This window comes from Cajanus cajan, chromosome 10 (genome assembly GCF_000230855.2).
Source record: "Cajanus cajan strain Asha chromosome 10, NIPB_CcT2T_4, whole genome shotgun sequence".
NCBI classification, from domain to species: domain Eukaryota; kingdom Viridiplantae; phylum Streptophyta; class Magnoliopsida; order Fabales; family Fabaceae; genus Cajanus; species Cajanus cajan.
Genome location: NC_138526.1, coordinates 50614920 through 50629783, shown reverse-complemented (window position 1 = coordinate 50629783; position 14864 = coordinate 50614920). Strand labels below are relative to the sequence as shown.

The 14864-nt window shown below is 30.4% G+C and overlaps 2 protein-coding genes across 2 annotated transcripts; both read left to right on the top strand.

Annotated features, from left to right (window-relative positions):
* The first annotated feature begins 898 nt into the window (after window positions 1–898).
* LOC109809833 (uncharacterized) lies at window positions 899–1985 on the top strand. Its single transcript, XM_020373234.3, has one exon. It carries the CDS (start codon window positions 996–998, stop codon window positions 1545–1547), a length of 552 nt encoding a protein of 183 aa, XP_020228823.1. The 5' UTR covers window positions 899–995; the 3' UTR covers window positions 1548–1985.
* Window positions 1986–5574: 3589 nt separating this feature from the next.
* LOC109809566 (Avr9/Cf-9 rapidly elicited protein) lies at window positions 5575–6324 on the top strand. The gene has a single exon (XM_020372904.3). It carries the CDS (start codon window positions 5686–5688, stop codon window positions 6232–6234), a length of 549 nt encoding a protein of 182 aa, XP_020228493.1. The 5' UTR covers window positions 5575–5685; the 3' UTR covers window positions 6235–6324.
* The last annotated feature ends 8540 nt before the right edge of the window (window positions 6325–14864 follow it).

The following is a 14864-nucleotide window of genomic DNA, read 5'->3' as shown; positions in this document are numbered from 1 at the left end:
TTCTTATTCATAAAAAAATGTTACATTTTATTTCTTAACCAATATCCTCATTAGGACCTTATTAGTGGTTTCTTTAATTTTATAACCACGACTTCATTTATGCGCTGTTGCCCTTGCATATAGTATCTGTCATATTTACACATGTTTCAGGCGCACGGACCAATTTAGACTATTTAGTGCACACCTTTAACAGCGAGACCCTAGCTATCAGACACTCACTCAATGCAACTTTATTTACTTGATAGTTGATATCTTCATCCAAACCGATTTCTATGGCTTTCCTTTCTCCTCCTTTTTAAGCGCCTCGTGAATAAAAAGTTAATGTTTGTGGAATAAGGCTCGTGTGACATAACTTGTCTCTTTCCTTCTTCAAGTAATTGTTTAACTCAAAAGCATAAAGTTTAGAAAAATATATGTGGTTTTACCATTCCACCATGTGAATGCCCCACAAGCTGTATTGCTGCTCAAATCTGCTTCTATTGGATTACATCCAATCGTTTTGCTAAAAGCAACAACTTTTTTTAATGGCAACCAACTTTCTTATTGTATGGTTATATTAAATAGATGCTTGAAACAGTATTCTAATATGTCTTCCTCTTGAGACTATTGAAAAAGTAAAAATATACGTAAAACTGGAAAAAGAAAGTCATGACAATGTCCCAACTACCTAGCGTGGAAGTTCACTTGGAACAGCCAAATATATGTGCAAACAAACAAAAGGCACACTTCTATCACATTAAATTTACATGCAATAATTACTTCTCATTAGATCTTTATCGAAAAAATCTAGCAAGTTCACGGACACTGAAACTGACACTTGCGTTTCTAAGATCCACACATGTTTACAATGTCAGATTCTCGGAAACAAGAAGAACTACTATAAATAGGGTTATTCCTTCTAGCTTATTGAACAATCGAGGTACATGCATATTATTATCAGTTCTTCTTAAAGACCACTTATAAGAATCGAGAGTGTTCAAATATCTTCTTAGATTATGGCACCCCATGGAGAGTGTTTGCCAAGGAACAACAACAACAACAACATTAACAAGAAGATGTCGAAACCTCCAAGGATTGATCACATTCAAAGAACAATCTCAGACATATCGTTTGAGCTAACGAAGGAAGGGATTGATTTGTCACTTGCACCAATAACTGAGGTTATGGAAGCCAAGTGTGAGTGCTGTGGAATGAGTGAAGAGTGCACGCCAGAGTACGTGGAGCGTGTGCGTGACAAGTTCTTGGGGAAGTGGGTGTGTGGTTTGTGTGCTGAGGCAGTGAAGGAAGAGTTGGAGAAAAATGGAGGGAAGAAGGAAGAGGCATTGAGTTCACACATGAGTGCGTGTGTTAGGTTCAACAAATATGGAAGGGCCTTCCCGGTTCTGTTCCAAGCTGAGGCCATGAAGGAGATGCTGAAAAAGAACAAAATGGAAGGGAGAAGGACCAAGTCTTTCAACACAAAGGATCAAAAGAAAGGAGGGATTGCAAGGAGTTCAAGTTGCATTCCAGCAATTACAAGAGAGATTAATGGTCTCATCTCACATTAGCTAATTAATTCTAAGTTTCATCTTATAATATTATCACATTCAGTATTTAATTATTAATCAATTCCTATGTGAAGGGGACATGGTTTTATTCTATCTTTCATTAATTGTTTACCTGTTCCCATGATTTTGTTTTTTCCTACTGACTAGTGACTGCTCCAAGTTTTAGGGGATGAACATGGCCCTATGTTTTCATGGAAAGAAAAGAAACCCAAGTTACCTTGAGGTGCAAGGTTTTTTGGGGTCTCTCTCTCACCACATTCTAGTTTTTGGAAGTTGGTTTGTCTGACTTGACTTCTTTGTCTGTGTTTTAATTCTATTGAGAGGGTTATGGTTTGTTTTTGGTCAGTGGCTTTTCTTGTTTGAAGTATTCCATGTAATCATGTATTCTAGTATTTTCAATCTCATTCTGGAATAACATTTATTTGATGCATTGATTTACTCTACCGTTATTACAAATATTTAGTTCCAGTTTTTTAATGTAATTTTTAACTACCTTACATTATATTTATTTGATGCATTGATTTACGATACCGTTATTACAAATATTTAGTTGCAGTTTTTTAATGTAATTTTTAACTACTTTTTTCTAATCAGAATTAAAATTTTACCTCTATAATAGTATATATCTAAAAGACCGGAACCTATAAGATTCAAAAGGATATATACAATCTAAATTACGGTCATGAAAAAGGAAAATAATAAACCTGAAAAAATTGAAATGATTAAAGTGGATAATGTTTATTTCTTCTATTCGATCATCAAAGAAGAAATATCGTTTAATATTCGAAAAGAGGATAATTTTATGTACCGTTCTTGTCAATATAAGGCTTATTCAACTCATACACTCTATGTTCAAGGTCTTATCTAACAGAGGTGTGCAGGATTCAATTTTTAAAAAAAATGTCACCTATCACACTACACTACTATTTAATCGAATTGAATAGGAATTATTTCAATCACATCATTGATTCAAAATTAAATTACTTTTATAAATAATTTAGAATCAATTTAAAATTAATTTCTGAATAAAACCAAATTTCAAACCGATTAAAATCTGAATCAATTTTAAACTATTTTTTTAAGGAAAAATAGTTTTTTTTTTAAAAAAAAATTGTGAACAAAGTCATGATTAATGTGCTTTTTATAAAAAAAATTAAAAATTTATTACTAATTTAACTTGATGACTAAATAAATAGACACATACATCATAATAGCAAAATAATTATTAAAAAATATTTTAAAAGAAAAAAAAAAGTTCACACAACCCATAGAGGTCTACTCAAAATCATATAAAAAATTATAATTGTTATGTGAACAATTAATTGTGAAACATGATTTGATTACTAACATTTAATTTAATAATTTAAAAATAATCAAAAAGTAAAAAAGATTACAATAATCGTAAAAAATACTCAAACATTTTATACGATATTGTAAATTACTAAAATATAAGAGACATAAATAAAATATTTTGATTTAATTTTATTTTATTATTTAAAAAATGGTGTACCAGTACACATCAAACCTAATTACCTATGTATTTTGATTTTTTAAAATCTATTTTATGTGAACAATGCAATTTAGTTTTTTTTTTTTATAAAAAAAAATTAGTTATGATTTTTTAAAATGATGTAGTTCAATTTTAAATTTAACCTCATTCATTTGACTTTTTTTACGCCCCTATCATTTAATATAATAATGGTAACAAAAATTAAGAAAGTTGTTTGTAAATTTAGTATCATTTCAGAGTATACGGTTAAATCAGATTATGCTAGGAACAGAAATAGCATTGAGGTCAGTTCACAAGATCAATTTTACACCAAGTTTTGGAATTGGCGTATATATTTATACCTACCAAAGCAGCAGCTACTTAGAAGGGTAGCTTTGCATCGGTCCAATGTAGTTCTTGTGAAAGTTCGTAAAGAAAGTATGTACTACATCTTCTCTGAATGCAACATTTTTGCAAGAACATGGATGGATTACATTTATTGGGGTGCAATGATGAAACAGCTAAGTCCCACTTCCTACATTTCTCTGTTTAACGGGATCAAGAGGCAGAACTAATTTTCAATTTTATAGTCAGTGTGGTTAGCAAAACTAAAACATGTGAAATTTTCAATGCAGTATATTACATTCAAAGTTAATTGAGTTAATCAATTTAAGGTCTTGGTCTTGGTCTTGGCTAAGTCAAGTGCACAGAATTTAAATATCCATTTATGAATTGGTACAATAGTCTATTGAGTGCATAAAGGCTTCTTTGATGAAGCAGCAAGGAAACGAGGTATTAGGTGGGTACAAATATTAGTAGATTAAAAATTATAGTTTCATTCAATTCAAAACAATTTGGTAGGTGGTGATGTAGCTGAATTCAAGGAAAATGATGGTTTTATGAAGCAAGGATTTCTGTGTTTTAGTGATTTAAATTTTAAAAAGCAAAGTTGTGGTGGTTTTATGCAACAAGGATTTGAAGCAAAATTTGGGTTGGTTTATGCAATAAAATGCATGGTGGTTTTAGTGAACGTAGCTCGCTTATTAATTATGTAGAAGGGCAGCTAAGTTCTGATCTCGATATTCGAGGCTACCACCTAGCAATCTTCAATGTATGATCTTTGGCTAAAAGTATGTCTTTCACGTAGAATTTGATATGCTAGTTTGTGGTAGAGGGAGTTAACGTGTGTTCAAGATTTAAACTTCAAATTATTATTTAATTTGATATAATCGTGAACTAATTCCTTTGGTCAACTGAGAAGAAAATGTTTTATGACATGAGTTTAAATTTCAAATTTTGTACATATCATATAAATCTCTTATTATTAGAGTTTACTCTAGTAATTGTATGAAATAGTTATATATGGAATTAATCGTGTAATATAACCTTCTTCATTTGTATAAAAATGTATTGTGAGTTCGTTCATTAAGATGTTAGTTACTTCAATGAAATCTATAAATAGAAGTTATACGTAATTTATTTGATATATTTTTTTATTAATATTCTTTTTCATTTGGTCTATGTCAGTCATCTTTATCTAGCTATTCTATCTTTTGATTATCAACCATTTATTTTGAAATAAAAATAATTAATTTTGAATCGTTGAATGTAGTTGAGATATGTGTCCAAATTAATCTCAGCTATAAATTTTGCGTTAATATGTACGTACAGTGGGAGAAATTAATTTTGAAAATGGCTAACTACCCTTGCCCTCCTTAATAGAAACAAATATGTGCTTAACCTATCTAGTACCTTGGGCTAGATAAATGGCATTATGGGAACCTTTGGTCAACCATTACAATATCCTAATAAATGATGTTATTAAAATTTTTAGTATTGATTTTTTTTCTTCTCATTTTACATGCATTAATTTGTTAACAGTGTTTAACCCGCATAAAGTTTTTGATTTTTTCCCTTTATTTGAGACTTTTTTTTCTCTTCCAAAAGGAACTTCATAAAGACAGAGGGACAGGAGATATACGAAAATGTGGAAGACTAATCAAACCTCTATGTGTCACAATTTAAGTAAATATATTAATCTGACTTTAGGAGATGAAATTTTTGTTTGCGCATCATAATGGTTCCTGTTAAGGTCATTTTCAATCATTTCAATTACACGAGCCAATGATTGATATTAATAGCACTTAAAAAAGAAGTTTTGAGAAAAAGAATTGTTAGATTGCATCACAAAATATGATGACAAGAATCTTAATTAATGTGGAAGATTTCACGTTAACCAAATGAAACATAACATCCTCTTTATAAATTAATTATGTAAGATTGAACTAAATCAAAAACCAACATTCTTAAAAAAAGAAAAATCTATTTTCAAGAATTAGACGTTATTGTATTAGATTTAAAATGATGAAACAAATTCCATAATAATATGTAAAGACTTCCGAGTTAAATAAAGTGGTCCATGAATTTGATGAAAGATATGTATAGTAGCAGGAAATATGAAACGTGAGGGGCTCCAATGTGGCACTTTAGCATCCAGTTCAAGAATGCATGCATGATGAAGCCATTGGTCACTCTAATCCGACACGTACCAATACATTTCCTCCACGTTTTGCTTCTCCACACTATATAAACCCAATAACCCTTGCTCTTCTCTTCAAATTCAAAGCATTAATTTCTTAACCTATAGAAATGGAAAGCAACGCCCCAGTACTATCAAAGAAAGTGTGGAACATGCTGCATGCACTCTTGTTCATGCTCAGAAAAGGCATAACCAAGGGGAACATCATGGCCCTCAACCTCATGCTCAAACGCCGCACCAAGATCGCCGGAAAGGCCATTGCCAACTTAATGTTCCACCACGCTGCTGCCTCCCACCACCACTTCTCCGCCCCGAGGGAGTACGAGTTCAGCTGCAGCAACACGCCGCACAACTCCTTCCAGGGGAAGCGCCACCGCCACTTCTTCGCCTGCGTCCACGCCCCCCCCACGCACGACGACGACGCCGTCACCGTCAACGCCATGAAGGCCGTGCTGGAAATGCTCAACAATAACAACGACGTCACGGCGGCGTCCCCTCTGCCGGGGTTCGGACGGAGCCCCGCCGTGGTGAGGCAGCTGCGCGTGACGGACTCGCCGTTCCCTCTGCGAGAGAGCGACGGCGACGGCGACCAGCAGGTGGATAAGAAGGCGGAGGAGTTCATAAAGAGGTTTTACAAGGACTTGAAGAAGCAAGATTAATTCATTAGCTACCTTGTTTTATTTTCTCTCTTCTCTTTATGTATCAATCAATGTATTGTTGTTCATTATCAAATTTTTGGATCTTTATCATCTACGCTGTCTTTCTCATCATTTAAGATCAACATGTGCATGTCTTTTGCTTCATATATACTTCATACAATAAAACAATAAATTTACAGCCTCACCACTCATTCATCTCTATCGTTTTCTTTCTTTCAACAATCGCAACTACATATCACTTTTTCTTTCTCTAAGCCTTCATAGCTATAGCCGTGCATGCTTTTCTAAACGTACGTCCTTTATCAAAAAGGAGCTACACTAATAATTCAATCAGGAAATAAGACTAATTAATAATCAAAGTGTTGTAAAAAATAACATACTTTATATGTATTTTGGTTGTTTGATAGAATGTGTTTGGAAGGTTTCTCGCATTATTATTAATTGAACTTAAAAAATAAAAGAGTGAATTTCGGTATTATATATTATATGATCTGACAAAACAGGAAACAATTATTGGAATCTTTTTTGGCCGGGTATCCAATTCGTACTCAAAGAATATATTGAATCTTCCGATCTAGATTTAAATACCATTCCTACCTTACAGAATTTTGGGCTGAAATTAACCAAGCTTTGTTTTTCCTTATGTACTTGTCCTGATTTGTTATTCATCGTTTCTTCTTCTTTTCTGGTTTTTCAAGTTCCAATTTTCTTACGTTTAGTTTCTTGTTTCATCTTCGTGCCTTCTAGCTAGCAAGTTAATACTATTATATCTTTGTTGAATATATAGAAATTGCCTGCGCGTATCTACATATAGACAACATTGGGTAACAAAATATTGCATTGATATAAAATATTTTTTTGAAAGATTTTAACCTGTATTGCATTTGGTTGGTGTGATTGGTGAATGGTGACCATGGTTTGGTTTGTAGTTAAATTGGCTTTTACAGCATCACATCCACTCCCACTTGGTTGTCCTCATATGATTCTACTAACATGTCAAAGTGAAACTATTAACTATATCGGTCCCTCCAAAATATGGTTGCCTTTCTCAACTTTTGCCTTTTTCTGTCTCTCTCTTCCTTTATTTCCCTCTTCTTTTACCTAAATTAGCGTAAGGAGCTATTCAAGTTTTCTAAAATGCTACTTTTCTGTTCCTTAAGCTGGTTACTGGTTATGAAAGAAAGTGTTCAAGCACGCCCCTCATAGGAAGATGACCCACACATACATAAAGAATAGGGTAAGGTGACCAAATTGACATTGTTTAACAAATAATGCTTTTGATCTTCCCATTACCACGTACGTACCTTTAAAGATATATATAAGACACTCAATAATCATACAATTATAACCATAAAGTTTTTCGGATAAATATCAATTTTCATTTAGTACTTTCTTTTTAATTATTTAAATTTCGTATATATGGATAAATAAGTGGATAACTTAACCTCCCAAAAATAAAGTGGATGACTTATCTCTTAGCAGTTCGATAGGGAAACTTGAAAAATACATTTTGAATAATTTCTTTAAATACGCTAAATATCGTTTTCAATAACATTTTAAATATTCATTTACAGATTATGTTATTAACTGATGTATATTACGTATATATTTTATCTCACATTTTAATAACTTTTATAGTATTATTATAATATGATATGATTTTTAATTGTAGTAATAATGAAGTGAGGTGGCTGATTTGATTTGTTGTTTATTGCGGGCAAATGAAAGATGGAAGAAACGACCCAGTCGTTTTAACTTTTTTCAATCACAATGAAAGGTGGCAGTGTGTAAAGCCAAATGTTTAGGTGAAGTGCTTGTTGAAACGACCAAATTAATTCACATTGGGAGACACGTGTACCTTAAAGAACTTACCACCTCTGTCTTTTATTTCTTTATTTATTTATTTTTATTTCCATTTTATTCACGTGTAATTAATTGACATGCTATCACAGTTTTCTGTATTTGCATTATTCACTGCTTCATTATGTTATACAGTAGTATTTTAAAATGGAAAAGAAAAAATACGAGCAATATAGTTACATAAGATTTTCCAAACAAATAATTTTTGACGTGAATAAATATATTAATTTAAATTACTTTATAATTAACTTACTGAAATATAAATATAAGATTTATTCATTTATTTTTTTTCTGACAATGATTTAGTTCATGTTATCGAGAAAAAAAATTGGCGTAATATATACAAGAATTTTTAGTTTGTAAAACAATTTATCCTCCTATATATCAAATAAATTAAATGTTATTTTAAATTTAGAATATATTTTTGTTTGTTGAGTGAATATTATAATATTCTATATATATTATATATTAAAAATTATATACCAACTTGAGTTGACAGAAATAGCAAAAAATTGATCATATCATTTATCAAGCGACTGAAATCAAATCCTGCCTCTTATTAATATAAAAAACTAGAGAGAGAATATTCATCTATTTAATGAGCATATCAAATATGATATTTTTAACTTATGAGGAATAATTTTCCAATAATAACATATTTTAAAAAATATATCTAATCCTACATCTCAAAACAAATTCTCTTACTATATATATGCTGAGGTACAATAATTAATTAAAATTAAAAATATTGTGAAACCCAAATCGTTGCTGCAGCAAATAGAGAGCTTCTCTTATTTGTAAATCAAAACCTTTCGAGTTTGGAGTTTATTAACATTAATTCTTAATTAGGTTGATTTTAAGTTTATTAAAATAACTAAAATTTTATTAGGAAAAAAAAAGAAAATAAGTATTAATATTTTCCTTTTCCTTTTCCTTTGCGTGCATGAATTAATAACTAATGAACCGTATATAATATCTACTTTTAGCTGTCTAGCAACAATGTTTTGAGCATAAAAATTTATATTTCTATGGTTTTACCGTTTTCCACGTGAGCCCCCCTTCCCTTTTTCCCCATAATAGCTCCTTTTATAGAACCATATGGAAAAACTATAAAGCATGAAATGCAGCTAAAGTTTCACCAGTTGACCCCTACTCAAATTCCACATGACGAATATCGATACTAAAGCTATCTGAACTCTTTAATTTTACAACCTTTTGTTATAGTTCATTATATACCTTCTCCTCAACCTCAAGTTTAATTTGCTTCTATATATTAGTATATACATACTTCGTATGAAACATTGTTTCTTAATTTATTCAAAATAATCAGAATGAAAATTTTCAATTGTAAAATAAAGAATGAAAGCTCAGATACATTAATTAATGAGTATATGTGGCTTAATTTCATCCACGTATATAACAATCAAGTGCACTAGCTAGGTCCGTTTGAATAATAATGGTGACTTATTTATATCTGGGACCTTCATGTTGAAGATATTTTGTTCACAATCTGAATCTAGCAACTGATTACAATTCAATTATTGGAGTTGAAGAGTATTATTCTACTCCATTTTTCAATTCTTTTCCCCGCTAACACTTTGAACGTAAAATACATTGGTGTCCTTTCTGTAATGGAATGTTTGTTTTTACATTGTTTTGTCTTCTATGATTGGAAGTGGTTGATCCGTCGAAATCATTATGATGTATACGAACATGGATCATGGAGAAACCATAGCACTCATGATTTAGCTTTCATTAATTTTTTAATTCATTAATCAAACTGAACGTACGTATTAAAATCTATGTCATTTTGTACACCAAGTTTGAGGCAAATCCTTGTTCCACTTCTATGAGCGATATTCCCTGATGTAATATGTCCAAAAAATTGTAACTATTTAGTTTTACTGTATTTATTTAAATTTGCCGTGCACTGAACTATAAGAAGATGATTTAATAATTAGCAGCTGTTATGAATTGCTTTTGTAGGGTAACCTAGTAACCTAGTGGTCTTTTATCCCTGAAACTAGGCTCGAATTTTACTTATTTATTTGCACAAATATGAAGAGAAAGGAAAAATGTGAATAAAAAACAGCATGCATTATATTATAGAATATAGAAAAAGGTTGAAAGAGGGGTGATGTTAGGAAAAAAACTAATTTTCTTTGGGGTTAAGGTTTCTCTTATTCGTCCACAATAACAAAACCACACGCTCTTCCAGTAACAATTTCCCACCATGCCAACTCATTCATCAACATATCAGCGCGTGTTCATCACCTTCCACGCGCTCTACATTATCATAATACTACTCATTAATCATGTGTCATGTCCATTCAAGATATGCCAAACCCCCTATTTAAGCATCCTTCAACTTCAAATATATACTAAATATATGAATGCAACTATATAAATAGAATTTTCTAAACAATGTCAGAATCCAATAATACGTACTAAATTAAAATATTTAAAATTCTATTGTCATTAATTGTGAGGTAATTCCCATTTTCTTCTTGTTTTATATATACAAAAGGGAAACATGATTAAAAGTTTAAATCACGATTCACTTTAGGTTTTTTACATGGTAGAGTGAACTTATATATGGATATTAAGAAAGTTAAAATTATGTTACTAAAATAAGAATATATATACAAGTGTGGATTAGTTATCGAATAAACTAACTCAATCAAGAATAACTACTGATTATTATAGTAACTTGACTTTTTTCTCTCCTGCAGTTAAAACTAAGTCTCTCTCTCTCGATAAAAAAAATAAATATTTATTTAATAATTTTTCATAAAATAAAAACTTAACTAATTCAACCGTTATATTTGTATATCAATTACCCAAAGGCTAAAAAGGAATTGGTAATAAAAATAAAAGCTTGAAAAATTATTTATCATGATCTATCTTTATATAATTGGGTGATACACTAATTTAGGTTTTTTTTTCTTTTCAAATTTGTCCTACAGACTTGAAATTTTTATTAAGATAGTGAAACAATTTTAAGACAATTTTGTGAATATATATATAGAGACTAAAAGTGAGTGATAGGATATTTATTATTCTCTATAACTTTTAAACACATAATTTATCCATATGTTATAAAATTTTAATATTTATTTACTCAGAAGTGTGATCATTTTTAGAAATTATTTTTTACACTTTTTATTAAAATAATGTAACATACTTGTTAATTTTAGGATGAGTGAAATAAATCACATTATCATAATCACTTTATCTAATTTAGCAACCAGTTTGTGTTATGTAAAAATTTTAATTATTTTTTATTGTGTAATATTGCTATTTATTTTTAGAAAAAAAGAATAATACAAGATCTTCAAAGCCACAACATTATCAAATAATTTTTTATTTTAATAATGACGATATCATAAGTTAAACTTAAAATTATGAATATATTACCTTAACCTTCTATTTGGAAGTCAATCCTAATGGTCCCATTATCAAATAATTTAATCTCAATTAATTTACGTAAAATAAATGATTGAATTTGTTTATGTGTATACAACAATAATATGCCTCTTGTATAGTCGAGTTCTTAGAAAAAAGCTGGTTTTGAAATAACAATAAAAAGGAAGAACAACTAAAAGTGAGGCAACTCGGTGCGCAATTATTGAAGTGGAAATGTTCAATTCTGCTCTACTAGTTTTTTCTCAAATATATGTAATAATCCCCACTTTCTTTCTCCATCACGACCACAAACCCACGACTTTTTAAGGTTTAGTGGGCCTTTATAGATTTATGTGATTAATATATAATGCATGTTAGACAAAGCCAACTTATAAAAATAGTGTTGTCTTCAAACCATTTGATTTGCGACACTTGCATTGCATCTACATATATCGACTTAATGAAAGAAAAACTAGGCAAGTAACATCCAAAGTAGCTTTTATTACACGCGTAGTATTATCGATTCAAATATGTGCATTTTACCTTTATAATTCATATTAGGTAAAATCATGCGCAATAACCTATATTTACTTGATTTTGCTAAGAAAGGAACCTTCCTCAATTCTCATTTCTTTTGTAAGTAAGGTTAAGAGAGTAAATAAATAAAGTCCCCAAAATGAAAAAAAAAACAAAAAAAAAGATATTTTAAGATTATAAAGTATCTATAATCTCAACAAATTACGGTATAACATACATGTTCATTTATGCGTTTTTATCTACATTTTCCTATATTTTTATGTTAAGAAAATGCATATAATGAAGAAACAAGTTGGAATAACTTTAATTGGATGTAAAAAATCACGTTTTTGATGTAAATATAAACATATTTGACATGTATTTAATAAATTTTTCAACTTATAAGAAAATAATAATTACTTCTGAGTATATATCATGTAGAGACTAATTAAAGATCATGTGATTTAGGATTACCTAACAACTTCTCCTAAAATATATATATGAGAGTGAGGATTACAACGGATATATTTATTATATAAAATGCAAATGAAAAGAGGTTGCTTTTAATCACTTCTAATTGTTTACTCAACCAAATAAAGGTTGTTGCAAATTAAAGCATAGCTGCCGCAAACTAGTGATAAATTAAAGGATGAAGACTATTAGATTAAGGAAAAATGATCTTTTGGTTATCGAAGGAAGCTGCTGGACTTGGAGGTGGCAAATTCAGACCAAGCCACCAAATTCCAAGCTAGCTATGCTCCCAACTTCAGTTATAACTAAATATGTTCATTTTGCTTTTACAATTATCCATCTTTTCAAATGCTATGCTATTTTTGTTCTGCTTCTTTACTTTAAATCAAGACTATATTCATTTAACTTCACTCTAGATACCAGATTTAGTAAAATAACACTTTTAAAGCTTTTTATAGAAAATAAATTCTACCAGTTTAATTGTTACACGTGCGATATTATGTTAAAGTTACCATGTATTAAATTTTAGACGGATAATTTAAATATTTTTATATTGTATTTATAGTGACGTTTTTGTAGTGATATAATATCAAATAGAAATCAGCAATATAGTAGGCTATTCAATTAAAAAAAAAGAATAATATTAAACTAGTTACTAAATTAGTGATGACCCTATTTTCTATTTATTGGTTCGATTATAGGATTGAATCGTGGCTGAAGTAAAGTTTCATTTTAGATCTTAAAATGGTAATGATATAGCTAGCATTGTGTTGCTTTTTGAGACGTGTCAGAGCAACCATATACAATGGATCACCTGACAATACAGATATAAAGGACTAGATAAAATTTAGCCTTATCCATTTTGTTGAATTCATTTTTTCTCACAATCGCTTTTGTTATCATAAAATAATGATTATGATTGTCTTCAGAATCTAGATTAACTCTTCCTTAAGAATGTCTCCCTATTTTAGTGGCAAACACAAGATAATTGATCATAGAAAATTTCGCTATCTCCAATGGAATGGATAAAACGACATTATCAACCCAATAATCAGGCCACGCACATTTAGGCTTCTATCTGAAATTAGGGAAAAGCTGCATATTCTGCTGCTTTATTTTTTTATTTAGTGCTATAATTGCAAACTTCCTTTATGACTTATTGACTTGTGATTATTTCTGGTACGTGGTAACAATAATCGAAAATTCACTCTTATTTACTTGTTTATTTTATAATTTGCTCACACATTTGCAACAAAAAAGGGTAGCTAAATAATTTGACTTTTCCATTTTTTTTTTGGGGGCCATAATATGAATGGAAATTTATATATTTTGATATGCTGTTTATAATCAACCGTAAAGCATTAGTTTGATTCACTTTACATTTTAATTTAGGCTTGGATTTAATTTTTTAGGTCCAAGGGGTGGGGTGGTGGTATTAAGATTATGGGCCTTTACAGCACTATTCCTCTGAACTATATACGGGGGACAATTTTGGTTTCAACTTTGTACATGTTAGCCCACCGGACTTTGGGTTTCTCAAGTTTTGGATCAAACACAAATAATTTGGATCTGATCGATTTTATTTTAGTGTCGTTAGACTATGATATATAGGTTAGTCATAAAAAATAAAAAAAAAAACTAGGATTTATAGGTTGATGGATATTTTTGGCCTTCATATCAATTCTATACATTTTTTTGACAAAGTTTTTAAGTAAATTGAGTCCTTGGGCTCATGGCTAGAACATGTTTCAAGACTCAGAATATAAAAATACTTGCAAATAATCAACTTGATCTTTCAGGTCAACAAAGAAATCTAACTCACGTTTTTGTAGGAAATAGGTCTTCTCCAGCCAGCTAGATCAAGCTTTGTTGGTTTTATTGGTGTCAAAAATCTCCAATTATTTTAAAAGGTAGCGAAAAATAATTTTTTGTTTTGTGGAATGCACAATACTAGCATTTGAACTTCTGCTATTTTCTGGTTCCATTTAGTCTTGTACTTATGCTATTTTATAACCCGTGATGAGAAACTATAATTACAAACGAGGGTTATGCTCCATTTGGTAGGAAATTGGAATTGTTTTTAGAGGAAGTGTTAATACGCATTTGTTTACTCTCTGTAAAGCTAGGTTTCTCTCTGAAAAATCCCTCCCAATCTTCTTAACTTTTACAACAAGGACATGGACACAACCAAGAAAGTCATGTTTGCCTATAAGCAGCTCTCGTTGCTACATGGATGACTTTAGCCACAAGGGAAATGAGCTTCTCCTTTTTACGGGACCTAATTAGATTCAAATTTATTTATGATAATCTTTTGCCAACCTCATAATTTTGAAGAGGATGCTATTGATCTTATTGGCTATTTGGCATATATACTATAC